We start from the raw sequence: 18,053 nt of genomic DNA, 5'->3' as shown, positions 1-18,053 counted from the left end.
TTTGTGACGTTCTCCGCATCTATAACAAGCGTACTGACCTTGTTGTTTATCATGATCTTGCTTCCGAGAAGCACTGCGCGATGTATGTGAAGCATTCCGTTTATGCTTGAAATGCGTCGTTGAATAAGATAGCGCATGTATCTTATTAGAAGTAGAGGTAACCTTATCCGCTGTTTGACGAGTTGACTCCAATATATGTGCTATTTCGTAAGCGTCTTTGAATGTAGTAGGTTTCTTGGCGATTATTTCGTCGCGCATATTACGATCAGTGAGACCATGTAGGAGCTGTTCAATCAGCATCCTTTCGAGAAGTGTGTCGTATTCGCAGAACGTAGCCCCTTGCTTTAATCTTAGTGAGAAGTTAGCAATGGATTCATTCTGTAGCTGTACAATTTGTCGGAACACTTTTTGCATATTTATTTTTCTTGACGTCGAAATGTGCAATTAAAACAGTGCGAATTTGTTGATACGTACGACTTTCTAGTGTATCAGGAGCAACAAGAATGTTTAGAGCATTATTAAGTTCTGCGCCCATATATACTCGAGCGAAATCACCGTATTTTTCTTCCGAAATTTTACTCAGTTGTAATGCCCACTCGAATCTTTTGAAATAATCTTTGATTGTCGTTCCATCGGACGAACGATATTCTTGATACTTGAACGGAGGAGCTTTGGGTTGAACTTGAGAAGTAGATTCATGCTGGCTTGTAACAGGAGTGGTAACTTGTGAAATAGCAATCCTCAGAGCATCCGCCAACGCCTTCGTCGCAGCAGCAATCAATGCAGTAGAAGGTTCCTCTACGTTCGACATGGTTATGTTGACGTTGATTTGTATTGAAAATATGCACTTTTCACTATTTCTCTCTGCTTGATATTGAAGTAGAATATAGAAAATCAAGTAATCGGCGTATTTTCGAAACCAATTCTGACACCAAAATATTGTATATATATAGAATAAACTTAGAGAAAGTGCAAAGATATTTACTCAAAGATAGGTTTATTTTGAATGACATTTATTGTTTACAATCAATAATATGAAGTTGCATGAAAAACAATAGAACTTAAAAAGAACGTTAATTGAAATATACTACAATGATTCTTCGAGAATGGAAGGTGGGGGAAGCTATCCGAGTATCTATGCATCTTCTCACGCGCAGGATTTCAGCACACAAATATATGGACTTGGGGTTTTCGCGCATCGCCGTCGTGACAGATCGCGGCCAGATAATCTGAGGACGACATCAAAGAAGCGACAGAGCTCAGTTCGTCGAAAAATGTTGTTTCTTGCTCTCCGATCAGTACAGGCGTTGGAACGCAAAGTGTCCCCTCCTAGCTGTCTAGCAGCACGCTCAAGAAGTTTGATATCAAATATACAGTGCATTTTTCTTGCAGCCGTTTTGATATCAACAGTACATCTAATCTTCCAGTTGCTTCTCTTCATATGCAATTATAATATTTCATTAAATAGAACGTTTTTAGTATATAATTTTTACATATTATCTTTTTCCTTTGTTACTGTTGCATATTGTGTTAGTAAAATTTAATAATTTGATTTTGATCTCACTCTTTATATGGCTGCATATAATTGACCATGGCTAAAAACCGGAGATGAAAGATACACTCCAACAGTGTCGAAAGTTTCACCTTAAGATTTATTTATCGTCATTGCAAATCTTAATCGCACTGGAAAATGATATCTTGATATCTTGAAATATTTTTTTAGACAGGGATAATTTGATGCGTGATAGCAGTAACTCATTTTCCATTTTACTTCCACTAATTATTTCTGCACAAATACAATAGTGTAACATTTTATTAACTTTGAATCTTGTCCTATTTTAAAGTCCTTCATTTAAATTTATATTTCTCAGTAATACAACAATTGCTCCTTCTTTTAATTCTAATTTATGCAGTGGAATATAATTTGTTGTTAATAAATTTATAATTTTAATTGGTAAGTTGTTTACTAAATTTTCATTAGTATCATTATGTAACAAATTTATACGTATATATACTTTAACTTTACCTTTCATTTTTAATAAAATTTCATTATTAATATTCAAAATATCTATATATTTCGGAGATAAAATAACTTATTTTATTAATATTTTGTTTATTAACAAGAATAGCTCATGACGTCGACAGAACGAACATTCATGAGCACGCAAAGGGTGATACACAGAGAGATTTGTTTTAATAAAGTATTTATTCTTTTTCTAAAATTAAAATATCGCCCTGCGTTTCTTTCGCACTGAGCCGGCACACCCGCACGTGTTCACGTTGCGTTATCTGCGTATTTATCAGAGACGTTACGGTGGCACAAAACGTCGTCAATATTTGATTTTGCACGCACTTGCCCGCGATTGACCGTTCACCTGCTTTTTCGTAGTGCTCAGACGTATGCTGCTACAGGGCCCAGCAAGTTCCGGAAAGGCTTTCTTCTTTAACTTGAGCAAAAGACGAAAGAACTCGGGAGGAATATCGCTTTGCAAATCCTAGGCTGCTGCTCTCCTTTTCGTCGTCTCCAGATGGTTGTTGATAGCAGAGTCGCGTCTCCCCCTTTGCTGCTCGAAGAATCCGAAAATCACGTTTTCTTCTGTATCTGCCGTATAAAATATCATTAAAATCATCAAACTAACTAACACTGGTTTGATCATTCCTTATTGTAATCCTTTCTTTAAGTAATTAAAACAAACTAATCTTGGCTTACTCATTTAAATGATTAACGTATTTTAGCTTTTATCTACAAACAATTAAAGCACCCATCTATGACACGAAAGTGAATGCTAAAGGTGTTAAATTTATACATGCGTGTAGTTACATCGCTAGATGTAACAAGGACTCTTTGCGCTCGGTTTAAATGAATTCAAAGGGATAAGTGCACCTTAAATTGTCAAAAAATAAAAAGATCAATTTTTTGAAGGGCCAACGTATTTAAAAATTTAATATGCATCCCTCTGTGCATAGAGTAACTTGATTAAGCAGCTTAATTTTTAGATTTGCATGTTGTTTGACACGGTTCACACCATACCCATTGTTAATATCTCTACTAATCTTTAATATTTTTACATAAAATTTCTAATTATTAAAATACAATACTTTGTTTTTAGGTTTTATGCATTGTCTGCGGTATCTGCATTAATAAAGTACATAGTTTCTATACAAAATATAATTTATGCTCCGAATACTGTTAAAATTGAATTTCGGAACAATTACAACTTTGCAGTGATACGTATGTAAATATTTTAGCTGATTGTTATCTATGTTCACACCTAAAAAAATAAGAAAATATCTATTGATTTAATTTTTATATTATTTTAATATATTATGTCATTTGATATTATCTGAAGGTATACCCTAAGCTAATATACCATTATTTTTTAACATTAGTTAGTAATTTAGCAGTTTTCTGCTGAGATTGCAATGTAAGCTTATTAGAATAAGGTTTATAGATAGTATATTAAACTGTACTTAACAGATTGACGAATCAAACAGTTAGTAATGTTGAAGTAGTTAATAATGTTAACAGGGTATTTGATTAAATTTTACCTAACAAGTTAATTTTATCCAGAAGGTGCCTTAAATCATTAAATTATGTATCGTACTTTGCCTATACATTAACGATCTTCGAAAAGTACTCAGTTGATTTAAAGAGCACGAGAATATACTTGGAAATATTAATGGTATTAGTTTTATGTAAGCAAACGATTTACAAGCTTGAAAATTTCACAAATTTCCAGTGCAATACAATATTTGTAAATAATAACAAGGTAGAAATGAATAGGTAAATAGAAATCAGCACTTAACACACTAAGCTTTGACTTTATTGTTTTCAGACTCTAAGCAACCTGATTTTACACTTTGGCTGAGAATACGATGAACACTCCCACATACAACATACAAACCGCGTTACACGGCCTGATTTTTCCGACAACAAACCGGCGAATCGACTTGTCTACTAAACATGGTACGAAATTGGGCAGGGTCAATTTCATACACATAAGAATTATACACGATTTAATATAACACAAACGTTTATGAAGATTTTATTCTGCGCAATGTGTTTTTGATTGAACACACATGGAAAATATAAATATTTAGATATCGTTCTACACGTATAAATTTACACGATAAAGAAATCAATATTTAATATACCTCCAAATTGTACACAATATATTGTGCACTGAAATTTTTTAGAAAATAATTACGAGTGGTTGGTATTTAACACATATTATTATACACAATTAAATTATACACAACTTTATTTTTGTTTGGTAATGATTTATTTTACACTAACATAAAAATATTTTACACGTCCTAATATAGACGCAAAATAACATTTTTTCTACACCTATGTTTATACACATTAGAATAAGTTTTAAAGAAATACCAAAATTTTATACGTTTTATTGTTCACAATGGTACATATTAATTAAGCATTCTACACTTGGCCAGTTGATGTGTTGTGAATATTTTTTATTCTACATCCATGGAAAAATGTTATTATTAATTCGTACTTTTGTACACAACGTATTATACACGCCACGATCGGGCAATGTCTTAACACCTAGAGGGAGAAAAAATCTTGTGCAATTGACATCTGCAGAATTTTTCCCAAACCCTACAGGATTTCCGCAACAAAAAAAACGCTCTTGATTTAGTGGACGTTGTTAACCACTAACTGAACTAGATAGTTTTAAAAGAGATAGCCAAGTTTTTTTTTGAGGCGCGTGCTGATGAGTTATAATTTCTTTAAGTATTCTAAGAAGTAGGATACTTTTTATACCAAGGTGTGTTCTAGCTTGAGTGTGTAGTTTGCGATTCGAATTAAAGATGAACTACCACGAAGGCAAGTGGGTGTTAGCGAAACGGAGACGAGTACTTAAAAACTACACACGAGGTTAAAAAAACACTTACGAGGAGCGTCCACACCCTTTGGGTCATAAAAAACAAGTTTAAAATAAATTTGGTCGTTTTTGAGCGTTTTTCCTATAAGTCCTATTTATCCCAGATAAAGATCAGCCTAGATAATATCTTCGCTCCGTACGAAGACTAGCACAGTTCAAATTTACAAACAAAAACTAGCACAACTCACGATTTGCCGCGAAGAGTGGCACAGTTCAGAAATGCGGTCAAGGTAGCATAACTCGCGACTTTATTTTACTTAAAATGTGAGTATTTTACGTTTTTATTGGTTTATTTTGTTGGTTAAGTTAATGAAAACCCTTGGACAAAGACAGACAAACCTCAAATTTTGAAAAGGTTTCAGAAATTTGAGTAGATTTCTAAAAAAAATGTTTGTATAATATTGTATTTTTTAAAACAATTTTATATTAGGTAAAAAGTTGTAAATTGTGAATATTTAAAAATGTTCGGACAGCTTCACAAAAATCGGGAAATTTTTACAGAAATTAGCTGCGTTTAAAGTTTGAGTTGTGCTACTTAGTCTCCGCGGGAAATCTTGAGTTGTGCTAGTCTAGCGTTTGTCAAATGAGTTGTACTTATGACGGGAAATTTGAACAGCGCTACTCTTCGTAGGGAGCGACGATATATACTTTATATGTATGAACCTTGATCGTTATAAGCGTTTTTTTAGTATATATATATATATATATATATATATATATATATATATATATATATATATATATATATATATATATATATATAATTTATAAAATTATAATTTATGACATAATGAAGCTTATCAAAATTTTGAAAATCTTTGAAAAGTGTTTTTGCAATAAATTTCAATTTACAATTTATAGTTTTGCCCACAATATTCTGTAGAAAACACCAATCTTCCCCCAACCTAGTTGCACAATGTACTATTCTGATTTAGTGTATGCAAAGTTGCATTTTAGAAATTTTAGACTTTATTTAAAATTTCTTATTTTTTCTGATACATTTCCCAGAAAATTCCATGACTTTCCAGATTTCCTTGATCGTCTGAACACTGTTAAAAACAACGACTGAAGCACCGAATTTTTGCCGTAAACGTTTGATCTTTTGAGGCGAAGAGTCTAGGTATATATAATGAATCTTTTCGTGTTCTGAAATTCCGAAACTCAATAGTAAATATCTCATCACCATGTCTGGAACCTTTCATGGTTTTGTTTATGAATAAATATCAATAAAAAGTAAACATGTTGGAAAATTTATATATAGTGCTTTACAGTTGTCTATTTTAATTAAATTAAGCTTCTTTCACAACAGGAACTAATTTGTTATGTTTGTCGGAATAGTAAATCGCGTATTGTGTTGCTATATTCTATGAAAATGGACGTAATTTCTTATAATTCCAAAATTATGCTATCAAAGCTTATTGCAAGTTTTTTGTTTTCTATATTTACAGCTTTAATGAGTTAAAATCTTAAATATGAAAAGATAATCAAAACAACTTTTAATCATCTTATCTCTTGTACAAAGCATAACGCGAGCATTTTAATGGTTTTCGGACGTTTGCAGTGTATACATATATTAGTTATTGTAAATATCAATAGTATTCTAATCTGGGCGACACTTTTCCAATATCCCATGTTAGCTTTTACCATTTTGCTTAATTCTATTTGTTCATTTTGCAAAATTAACGGCCCTACTATACAGTACATCAAAGGTCCTTATAGCAGCAAGTAAATCCTGCAGATTGTGCAATTTTCACGGTCCTAACCCTGGTAGAAAATTGACGAGTTGAACTAGTCAGTACACTAGCACATCGCGAGTTCCAAAGACGAATTGTTTCTCACAAATTTAAAAAAAAAACTCGGCAACAACTCGGGAAGCCGAATTTGCATGCGCGCGCATATAACATAACCTTTTGAGGTTATTATGATGCAGTATAATAACACTTATTCAATATAAGATAAAAATGATTTATTAATGAAGGCTTATATTTTTACTGATTATTTTTTAATTAAGTGATATCAAACATTATTTTACATGTTGGTTATGTTGGCTGGTGACTTAAGTTAAATTGGTAGCCATAGTCTTAGTGGCATGCCGTCTTAGTAGTCGACATCCAAGTTCATTATTACTATTCCATCTGTGTTATATAAAAGCTAGATATCTGAATATTTTTGTACAGATATTTGTTAAATTATTTAGAAATTAGTCACCGTATCAGTTTTTACTTAAATGTCCTAGTTGGAATTGTCAACTCGAGGGCTATGAGAAATTTTGTATTTGGCGGGTGACCTTTCTTGTTAGGCTTGTTCCAGAGGATCTAATAACTCTAGCCACTTGTATTTCTAGTTTCTAGTGTATTTTTATATGTAGAAAGTTACAATAAATTTGCCTTTTTTCTCAATGCATTAATAAGAATTTTGACTTTTAATAGTTGCAAGTGGTTTTGATTACGATGACTGATTTTCAAATTTTGTTGCTGCTGCAATAATAAATATATGAATGAATTATTACTTACCAAAATATAATTTGTTTTATCATAATTTATCAATTGAGAAGAAATTATTTTTTAAAGTATGATAGCAAAATCTTAATTATAATAAGAACAATGCCTGATATTTTTCAACAATTTTATTAACCAATTACTGGACCATATTCTCTGATTAAAACATCGTTCCAATCATATGATGGTAAATTCAGAGTTTACGTTTCACCTCCCATCATGTTTGCGGGGAGATAGGACCGGATCCGTGCTCGGCAACAAGGGCAGATCGGTCTAAGGATACTCCGAATGCAGGGTGTACACATTCGATGACCGCAGGGCCAAAGCTTTTGAATCTGAGAGCGACCCGAGCAGACGCAGCATACTTTTTGGATAAATTTGGTGTTATACATATGACATATTTATGTGATTATTTGTGATATTAAATTATATCTGTGGCTTATAAGAAAATCGATTTAAGTTCATGTTTAAATCGTACCCTTAAAAAAATTAGTATAATGTGTGCCAAGGGCGTAAAGTGGACTTTAGACGAGTGTGAAGTTTGCAGTTCGAATTGATATAGTTTTTGTAACGCATGTATGGATTTTCGCGTTTTTCACAACTACGATTTAGGAGTAAATTAGCTGTTTTCCTATACGGTCACTATACACTTATATATATATATATATATATATATATATATATATATATATATATATGTGTGTGTGTGTGTAGGAAACAGCCTTTTTCAGAATATACATAACAATAAAAACTACATTGTATATACATCGTTTTTTAACGCCAAGTAAAACAATATATTGTCATTTTTTATAATAGATTTTCTTAAATTTGATCATCACTAAAGCATCTCTGGTAGAAATTCGAATATTTAAAATAAGCTGGATACTACAAAATGACTAGGAGAAATAGCCTATAACTAGCTTGTGATAAAACGCTTTTACTTCCATTTCTTGGTCATTTTCTAGAATAGACCTAACCTCAAAACCATAATATTGACTTTACCTTTTGTAACTTTTTGTATTCTACACTAAATTGCAAAAAATTTTGAAAATTTCGATTAATTTTTCAGTTTTGTAACTTGTAGTAGATAAAACTCATATACAGGACACGCATCATAAATATATTCATAATTTTCTCTTTTTTTAATTTTTTTTATACCAAGTGCATTTTATTATTCAATCAAAAATATGTTAAATAGAATCAATTTCTACTAGAGATAAAAAGTGTACTTAAATCGTTCAATGTAAGCCACAGATATATACATATATACGACTTTATATTAAGCACTACACTAGCTAAACGAAATCGTGTTACGTAAGCTGTACATATTTTCTCATGCATATTCAATAAAATTATAATTATTGAAACAAATTTAACTATTAACTTCATGAAATCATGTTATTGCATTTGATAATGGATTATAATGCTATTTAAAAGTTATATAATATACTAAAATAATATTCTGCGATTATATTCAAAAAAGCTTTTCACATTTTTTCAAATGATTTTAATAAAACTGCCATCGTGTTTACAAAAAATGAATGATAAAGTAACTACATTAACCAAATACAGATATTTTACTACCTATATAGGTAGTAAAATCATCATTGGTCACATTCAACTTTATCATAAGCTCGTATGCTTAGGGAAGCTAAAAGTGTAAACGTGTATTAGAAGCAATACTTGAAGACCGAAGAGTAGGAACACGGTCGTGCTCGCATACTCTTAGTAATCAAGTCAGCGCTTGTTACAGCATTGTAAAGATTTGTTCTTGATCGTGAGAAATGTTAAGTGCATAAATAATAAACTGTAAAAATTCAGATCTTTTCAAATAAGAATTTGTCTAAATTTTATTATTCGCGATTACAATGAGATGAGCATATGGAATAATTTCGAGAAAAGCCGTCAACAAACGATTCGGTCGTTTATTTAGTGTAGATACTGGATTTACCATATTCATTGTCTACAGTCAACCTGACCATAATTTACAAACGGGAAACTATGGGACTCCTTAATAGCATCTTCTAACCACCACGAAGTAGGAACACGGTCGTGCTCGCATACTTGGGGCAGATAAAAGTGTAAACGTCTATTACACGCGATACTTGAAGACCAAAGAGTAGGAACACGGTCGTGCTCGCATACTCTTAGTAATCAAGTCAGCGCTTGTTACAGCATTGTAAAGATGTGTTCTTGATCGTGAGAAATGTTAAGTGCATAAATAATAAACTGTAAAAATTCAGATCTTTTCAAATTAAGCATTCGACTAAATTTTATTATTCGCGATTACAATGAGATGAGCATATGGAATAATTTCGAGAAAAGCCGTCAACAAACGATTCGGTCGTTTATTTAGTGTAGATACTGGATTTACCATATTCATTGTCTACAGTCAACCTGACCATAATTTACAAACGGGAAACTATGGGACTCCTTAATAGCATCTTCTAACCACCACAAAGTAGGAACACGGTCGTGCTCGCATACTTGGGGCAGATAAAAGTGTAAACGTCTATTACATGCGATACTTGAAGACCAAAGAGTAGGAACACGGTCGTGCTCGCATACTCTTAGTAATCAAGTCAGCGCTTGTTACAGCATTGTAAAGATGTGTTCTTGATCGTGAGAAATGTTAAGTGCATAAATAATAAACTGTAAAAATTCAGATCTTTTCAAATAACAATTTGTCTAAATTTTATTATTCGCGACTACAATGAGATGAGCCTATGGAATAATTTCGAGAAAAGCCGTTAACAAACGATTCGGTCGTTTATTTAGTGTAGATACTTGATTTACCATATTCATTGTCTACAGTCAACCTGACCATAATTTACAAACGGGAAACTATGGGACCCCTTAATAGCATCTTCAACATTTTTGTTCACCCTCTGATTGGTTGTTATTTTATACTTGTGATTACAACCTCATTGTGAACATGCTGAATTATTGTTTTTCTATACGTATGAATTTAAACGAATGTTAAAGAAAATATTGAAAAATGACGATAAAATCGTGCTTAACTTTTCATAAGCCGCTAGTTAACTTGAATTTTTTTAAAGTTACAAATTTTCATTAGCGATTAAGTTACCTTATCTGTTTACAATAATTATTATAAAATTAATATAAAGTCGTATATTTTTAATAGTCTCATAAAGGCTATAGCCGGGTTACTATGGTGAAATGGCCCCCTTGGAAAATGTATACATGTTATATACCATTCGATGGGGGATAAAAAAAAACTCCCATAGCCAAATTTTTAGCTCTCTGCCTAGTGCGCATGCGCAGTAACGTCGATAAACGTGTTTTTTTGATTTTATTTTTTTCTGAAGTCCCTATAGGATAAAAATTTTTTTAAAAATTCACATTGGTGTATTTTCATGTCATGAATAACTGCAATTTTTTTGGGATTACATAACCTCAAATATCGGATCTAAAAAAATTATTAAAGTTTTCAATCGATATTTTGACCCCCTTGTTTTTGAGGTGCAACTTTTTAAGTAGACTTTTTTTGTGTACTTTTTCCCGTTCTTTACGATGGCACTAACGTTTTTTCCTTAAAAATGGTGGCACAACTCGATTTGAGCCAAAAACTGATTTTTTTGCCATTTTTTCACGTTTTTAGCTGGTTATGTTACAATTTAGTTACTAAAGTGACTCCTTTTGAGTAGTTTTGCATATCTTCCCATGAAAACATAATCAAATGAAATATTTTGTTCGCTCCAAGCCGTATTTTTTATATTATCTTACGTTTTCAATGATGGTCTTATCAGAATTTGAGGTAATAAAGGGTTTCTCTCTATATATAAAAAGAATATCGCCGCTGTCAGTGTCTGCTTTTCTCTTTAACCTAAAAATGCCCTCATTTGAGTGATTTAACGCCGAAAAAGGCCATTTTTGGTACCATGTAACCCAAAACTAACCTAAAAATGTCATAATGCAAGGGTTTTCACGCAAAAAAGCCTGTTTTTAGCTAAACATAGCCTTGAAATCGATCGTTTGAGGGTACTTTTGGCGTCTTGTGGTCTTAAAAAGGCCATATTTGGCTTATCTGCCTCTACTTAATTGATTATTCAAAATCTATTGACAGTAATAATTATCAGGTAAAAAGGAATTGAAGTTAAGTATGTTCAATTCGTACAAAGTATAATTTATTATCTTCATAGGCTATTTAAAATAAATTATGGAACGTATACAAGTAGCTTTTTAAAAATAACGAATGTTCACAATAGAAAAAATGATTCACTCATCATTGTCACTATCTTAATCAATACACACTTCAATTTGATCATTAAGAAACATTTTAGACAGAATTTCAGCTGGTCGTATGATTTTTGATAAATATCTTCCATGTGAAAGATAATAGATTATGGCAGCAATATGCGCACAACATCCTATAGTACGGTTACCGTTAGCACAATCACAACAGTGTCTTAAGATGCTAGAATAACCAATACCATTTGGTTTATACTCAACGAAACATTTGTATTGTTTTCTGTTCATATGCCTGGATTGAACTTCAAGTTTGAGAATATTGTTAGTCTCTTTTGAATATCCAATCTTCAAATTATTATCTGCGTCAAGCATTTCCGCTAAGTAAGATATTGTCTGTTTAAGCTGATATGTTCCTGTAAACAGAATTTTCAAATCTTTTATTGTTAATTCAGGAAAGTCTGGTAAATCATCCGAAGTTATTATTTTAAATGGTAGTTTCCGACGACTCTATCTTTTGTCTGCTACTAAAACTGCTAATGTATTTTCAACATTTTTTCTAGATTGCATAGCACTAAATATTTCATCTTGCATGTCTTCATCAGAATCTAGGCGTTTGCCAAACAAGTTATTTAAGTAGCAAGAAATTTTACAATAAGATCCAGTATTTTTCACCATTTTATTATCAAGTTTGTGATCTAATAACCTATATTTTTTCTTTTGAACTCCGTGCACTGCTTCAACAACCCATCGCAGTTTTGTCGTGAATCTTGTTTCATTTGATTCTTGCGTAGAAAGTTGAGATTTTGAACCTTTGAGTGCAAGCATCAAAACAATATAACCCATATTTTCTAATTTTTGTTTAATGTCCCTGAAACCTCTATCCAGTATAAAAATGTCCCCTTGGCGAAGAAGTTTCTGTAAAATATTCTGCTTCTCTTCCAATATTTCAATCAGTATTGTAGCATCATTTTTATTTGCAAGATATGGACCTAACTGGTCAACAACATAACCATTAGTAGTACATATAGTAAATGGTTTAGTCAGAGGAACTTTTTTTGGCCTGAATAAGATTTTCTTTGGTACTCGTTATTAGAGCTTTTTTCATGTCTTATATAAGTACCATCAGCAATCAAAATAAGTTGTTTACCAGGATGTAATTTCTTTGCCATATTAGAAGTTAGATTTTCAATCAATTCATTTCTGTCTACATTTTCTAATCCAAAGTGTTTTGGTAGTAAATCTTTTTCGAAAGATAATAATACTGATTGACAAAAACGAGATACTTGTTGTTCGCTTTCAATGTCAAATATTGTAGAGATGAGCGAGTTAGAATTCCCAGAGCGCATTTTGAATAAAAATACGACAATGGCTTGTGTCGCTGTCCTTACACAGGAATTCTTCAGAGAAGTGAGTTGATCTTTAAGATAATTAATATTTTCCCACGTTAATCCCGTAAAAACTTTCAATTTTTTTTCAGGCATGGAAAATTCAGCTACTGTATCTAATAAAGTTTCGTCTGCTTTCATTGATAATTGACTCAAAAATTGTAGTAATTCATCAATATATACCGTACTTGTAGTGGAAAAAATATTAATTTTATTTAGTTCATCTTCATAAAATCTTTTTTTAATTAAATGTGTGCAACAGCATCTATTGCCATGTGGAATAAAAACATTCATTTTACTATAAACTTGAATTCGGGCCTCTAAAGGAACTAATATATTATTAGTCTGTTTTTGGTACCCACAAACAAAGCAATATTAATGTGTCGCAATCGTCCTTTGAATAAGTAATTCCGTGGTTGCTCGTACTTTTTGTTCCTTTATTGTGTATACAGATGATTGTGTACTTTCCTGAGATGATGAAGTGACAGTTAGCTGAGAAAATGATTCAGAAACATTTGAATCTTGAGACGAAGCAGTTGCTGGAACATTAACCTTTTTAGGTTTAGAGCTTGATATGTATTTGGCTAATCGCTTTCTACATGAATCACAAATTACATCATGGATGTAAATATCTTTATTTGATAATTGTTTAGCATATTCGATTTCAACTTCAGATTCGATTTCCTTTTCTCGACCAATTGATTTTCTAATATAAATATTACACATGGCACATCTTCGATCATCGCGTTTCCTGATGTTATCTGACTCTTCATTACTATTAGATGCCATATTTATTTAACCATTAGACAAGAAGATCACTTCTGAAATAATAAAATATAAATATTTTACAATACATTTAAAAATGCTGTTAGTTAGTTTTTAAAAATCTAAAAAAATTGTTTGCCTTTTTTTAAATTAAAAACTAGAATGAATAATAAATATTACAAAAATATTATAATCTAAGTTCTTGTATAATCCAGTTTTCTCAGTAGCTTTACATGAAAAGTAAAAAAATAATATTGCCTAGTAAAAGTGAAATAAGTTGTATTTCATTTATAAGTTTTTTAAGCAAATAATTTTTTTTTGTCATAAAAACTGTATTGAAGTGCTTGCACCTAGTGATTTTATAAAATCAACAAACCTATGAAATTATTATATTCAATTTGTTTTTTTGTAAAAATATGTTCTTGTATCTAGACATGAATAATAGTGTATTTTAAAATAAATAAATAATGTTGTTTTTAATGATGTTTCATATACGTATGTGTTTAAAGCATAGGTTAGCTTGTGATTACTTTATTCATTTTACATTTTTTTAACTTAAAAGTTAATTGACAATTAATAAGTTCGCATCCTATTAGTTCTATTTTTCATTTTTATTATTTCTCATGTATTGTTTTTATGTAAAACCAAATATTTTTTCTCATCTCATAATAATTAACTATAGTAAAAATCACATCATATATAGTCATATGCAGATATTTATGTGCATTTTTTATTAATTTGACAGTATTTTATACATAAACAAATTAATTATTGTTCAAGACTTTCTATATTTTATCAATTTAATCATACTTGTATAATTAATATACCGCATTACATCAAAACATGCAACTCATCAATCGTCAAATCCGTTTCTAGCAAAAGTTTATTGTCATATTTTATTCAAATGTTTTTCCTTCTTAATTTTATTTAGTTAATAGTTTCAACAACTTTATGTTTAACTAATTTCTCATTTTACTTTATGTGATTAGCCTAAATTGGTTAAGTTAAATAGATAAAGACTCGTTCCCCTTACATGCATTGTACGTATATCTATATCTATAGGATTGAAAATTCATTTTTATTAATTACTTTTTTGTTAGCTTATTGATTTAAAATCTGATTGCTATTTTTGTTTTAGGATAAGATCGAATCTTTATGCGAGTACTAAAACAGTTTATAATTTAATGTTGGTTTAAACTTTTGATTTTATGCAAGAATTTAATAACGTACACAACATGTTTTTCTTATTTAGCGTATAAAAAGGTCTAATAATTATCTGTTATTATTATTACATTATTATATTATTATATTATATTATTATATTATTATATCATATTATTATATTATTATATCATATTATTATATTACTATATTATCTGTCATTATTTTTGATACAATTACTCTTAATACTACAGAATTTATAATAAAAATTTTATTTTTCTACCCATTAATAAGTCTTACTCTGCATATACCGGTAAAATACAAGTGTATTTATTATAAATACATGGGAGATTTTTTATTTATCAGTAGGTTGGTTACAGTACTTTTTTCAAAACTCAAAGTGTCGGCATAAAAATAACATTTTAGATATTAATAATAGGTTTTGATTTTAAAGAAGTTATTTAACAAAATATTAATTTATTGTGTAATATTTATTAGAAATACATATAACCCTAATATCAAAGCATATAATCTGTGATGTCAAAACTTTTGAAAAACTTTGTTAAATCTTCATTTTTTTAAAAGATATGTAAAATATATAGTACTCACTTTAAATATACAAGATTGTTAGTTTTGAAGTAAACAGCAGAAAGATTTAAAGTAGCCGCGTCAGCCTTCGGTTCCAACTAACTCCAATGTATTTGAAAATAAATACTTAACTACTTTATTATTTTTTCTAGTATTGCTATCAATTATCAGTCAAAAGCCGAAATAGTAAAAAGAAAAATCGAAACAATTTTTATTTGCTAGATTTTAATTTACTTTAAAAGTTATAAACTTATACTAACAGCGTTTTCACCATTCACTTGTATTAGTATATTATGGAGAAAGTACAATTGAGTCCGTCGTCCCGTACCGACCTCGGGACATACCGTCTGAAATAAGCTGTTTTTACGGGATTGGCTAATTCTGTACCGTCGATTGGGTTATCGAACAGAATTAGCCAATAATATAAAAGTGACTTATTTCAGACGGTATGTCCCGGGGTCGGTACGGGACGGGACGGGACGTATTGTACTTTCTCCCTTATATAGACAATTGTAAGAAAAAAAAAAATTAGTTTTGAAAAAAACAATGTTGGCCATTGGTTTGCGCATCGTTTAATTAATTAAGAAATCAAAATACTTTATTTGTTTATGCTCCTGATAATTCTTAATTTTATGATTGACCATTCACTACGCAGATCGTCTGCATTGCAGCCGCCGCGTCAACCGCGCGGCCAAGCATAACCTTTTATTATAAATAAAAATAAACAATAAACAAAAAAGTGCGACAGAGACAATACTTTCGACCAATCACAGAACGTTTAAAAAGAACATAACATTAGCCATCAGTTTTATAATAAGGTGATATCACAATTCTGATAAGACCATCATTGAAAACGTAAGATAATATAAAAAATACGGCTTGGAGCGAACAAAATATTTCATTTGATTATGTTTTCATGTGAAGATATGCAAAACTACTCAAAAGGAGTCACTTTAATAACTAAATTGTAACATAACCAGCTAAAAACGTGAAAAAATGGCAAAAAAATCAGTTTTTGGCTCAAATCGAGTTGTGCCACCATTTTTAAGGAAAAAACGTTAGTGCCATCGTAAAGAACGGGAAAAAGTACACAAAAAAAGTCTACTTAAAAAGTTGCACCTCAAAAACAAGGGGGTCAAAATATCGATTGAAAACTTTAATAATTTTTTTAGATCCGATATTTGAGGTTATGTAATCCCAAAAAAATTGCAGTTATTCATGACATGAAAATACACCAATGTGAATTTTTAAAAAAATTTTTATCCTATAGGGACTTCAGAAAAAAATAAAATCAAAAAAACACGTTTATCGACGTTACTGCGCATGCGCACTAGGCAGAGAGCTAAAAATTTGGCTATGGGAGTTTTTTTTTATCCCCCATCGAATGGTATATAACATATATACATTTTCCAAGGGGGCCATTTCACCATAGTAACCCGGCTATAGCCTTTTGTGCATGTTTCACCAGTAATAACATTTGAATGGCATGTTATATTTTATAACGATATATTTGAGTTAAGGTCATGATTATTTTTGCAATCGTAAAATTTAACTTATTCAAAAATAATATTGTTTATTCAACAAGATTTGTTTTAAATAAATTTAATTATAGTTAAATATAAGAAATTTTTACATATTTTCTAATGAACTTCTCATGAAACTGTCAAAAAGCCGTATATTATCATACTTACAAATAATTTACTGTTTTAATAGAACTGCCCCTTAACTCAATACACTTTTATACAATATAACATAATTCAAATTGTTATTACGATTGTTTTTGCCTGCTCCTCTTCGACGCCTTCTTGTCCTGTTTTCTGGTTCTATATCGTAGATAAAAATCGATTATGTTAATAATGATCTAGATTTGGTACAATCTACATTATAATATAATATTAATAACTATTATGTTACTTATGCGGTTGTGTTACCTTCGCCTTACCCCTAATTTTAAAATGATTTTAAACTGATTTTATTTCATAAAGTTACCACTAAGGTGCTGATGAATAAATACAATCCGAAAGGAGGTGGAAGACTATTTGAGCCTATATGTAATAGATGGTCTTGCAGACAGACATTGGCAAAGAAAAATACTATCGCGCCGCTGACGGCGCCTCTGCCGATCAGGTAATATGGCAAGTCAGAGTATACATTTCACACCGGGTTTATATGCGGGACATAAGTTTTTATTAAAATAAAAATATTTCCTTTCAATGCAATTATTCTCACTTTTATTGTATATTTTATAATCTAATAAATGTAGTACGATATTCCGGCAGAAGATTTAAAGATCGTTAACTATGTACCAGAAATAATTATGCGGGACTACTGAATTTCGTCAATCGGACCTAGTAATTGAAAAATATTATTGATGTATATGTATATACACCATCTGGTGGTAACTTCGTGTTTCTGAGATATGATAGAGTCTCTGTCTGTAATAACACTGTTCATTGTTCTACTTTTTATAATTGTTTCTCAACAATAATCCCTATGTAAAGTGTATACTGCAACCAGCCTTTGCTATAATATGAATG

The 18,053-nt window shown here is 30.7% G+C and overlaps 1 protein-coding gene across 1 annotated transcript in view; it reads left to right on the top strand.

The window, feature by feature from the left end:
• Msh4 (mutS homolog 4) overlaps positions 1 to 18,053 on the top strand; it is a 462,579-nt gene that overhangs the window by 55,829 nt on the left and 388,697 nt on the right. Inside the window, 1 exon segment of the mRNA NM_001159771.1 lies at positions 3,111 to 3,232. Within this exon segment, the coding sequence (NP_001153243.1) occupies positions 3,111 to 3,232 (122 nt within the window).

Source organism: Nasonia vitripennis (assembly GCF_009193385.2).
Source record: "Nasonia vitripennis strain AsymCx chromosome 5 unlocalized genomic scaffold, Nvit_psr_1.1 chr5_random0002, whole genome shotgun sequence".
In the NCBI taxonomy this organism is placed as follows: Eukaryota; Metazoa; Arthropoda; class Insecta; order Hymenoptera; family Pteromalidae; genus Nasonia; species Nasonia vitripennis.
This window is presented reverse-complemented; position numbering and strand designations above follow the sequence as displayed.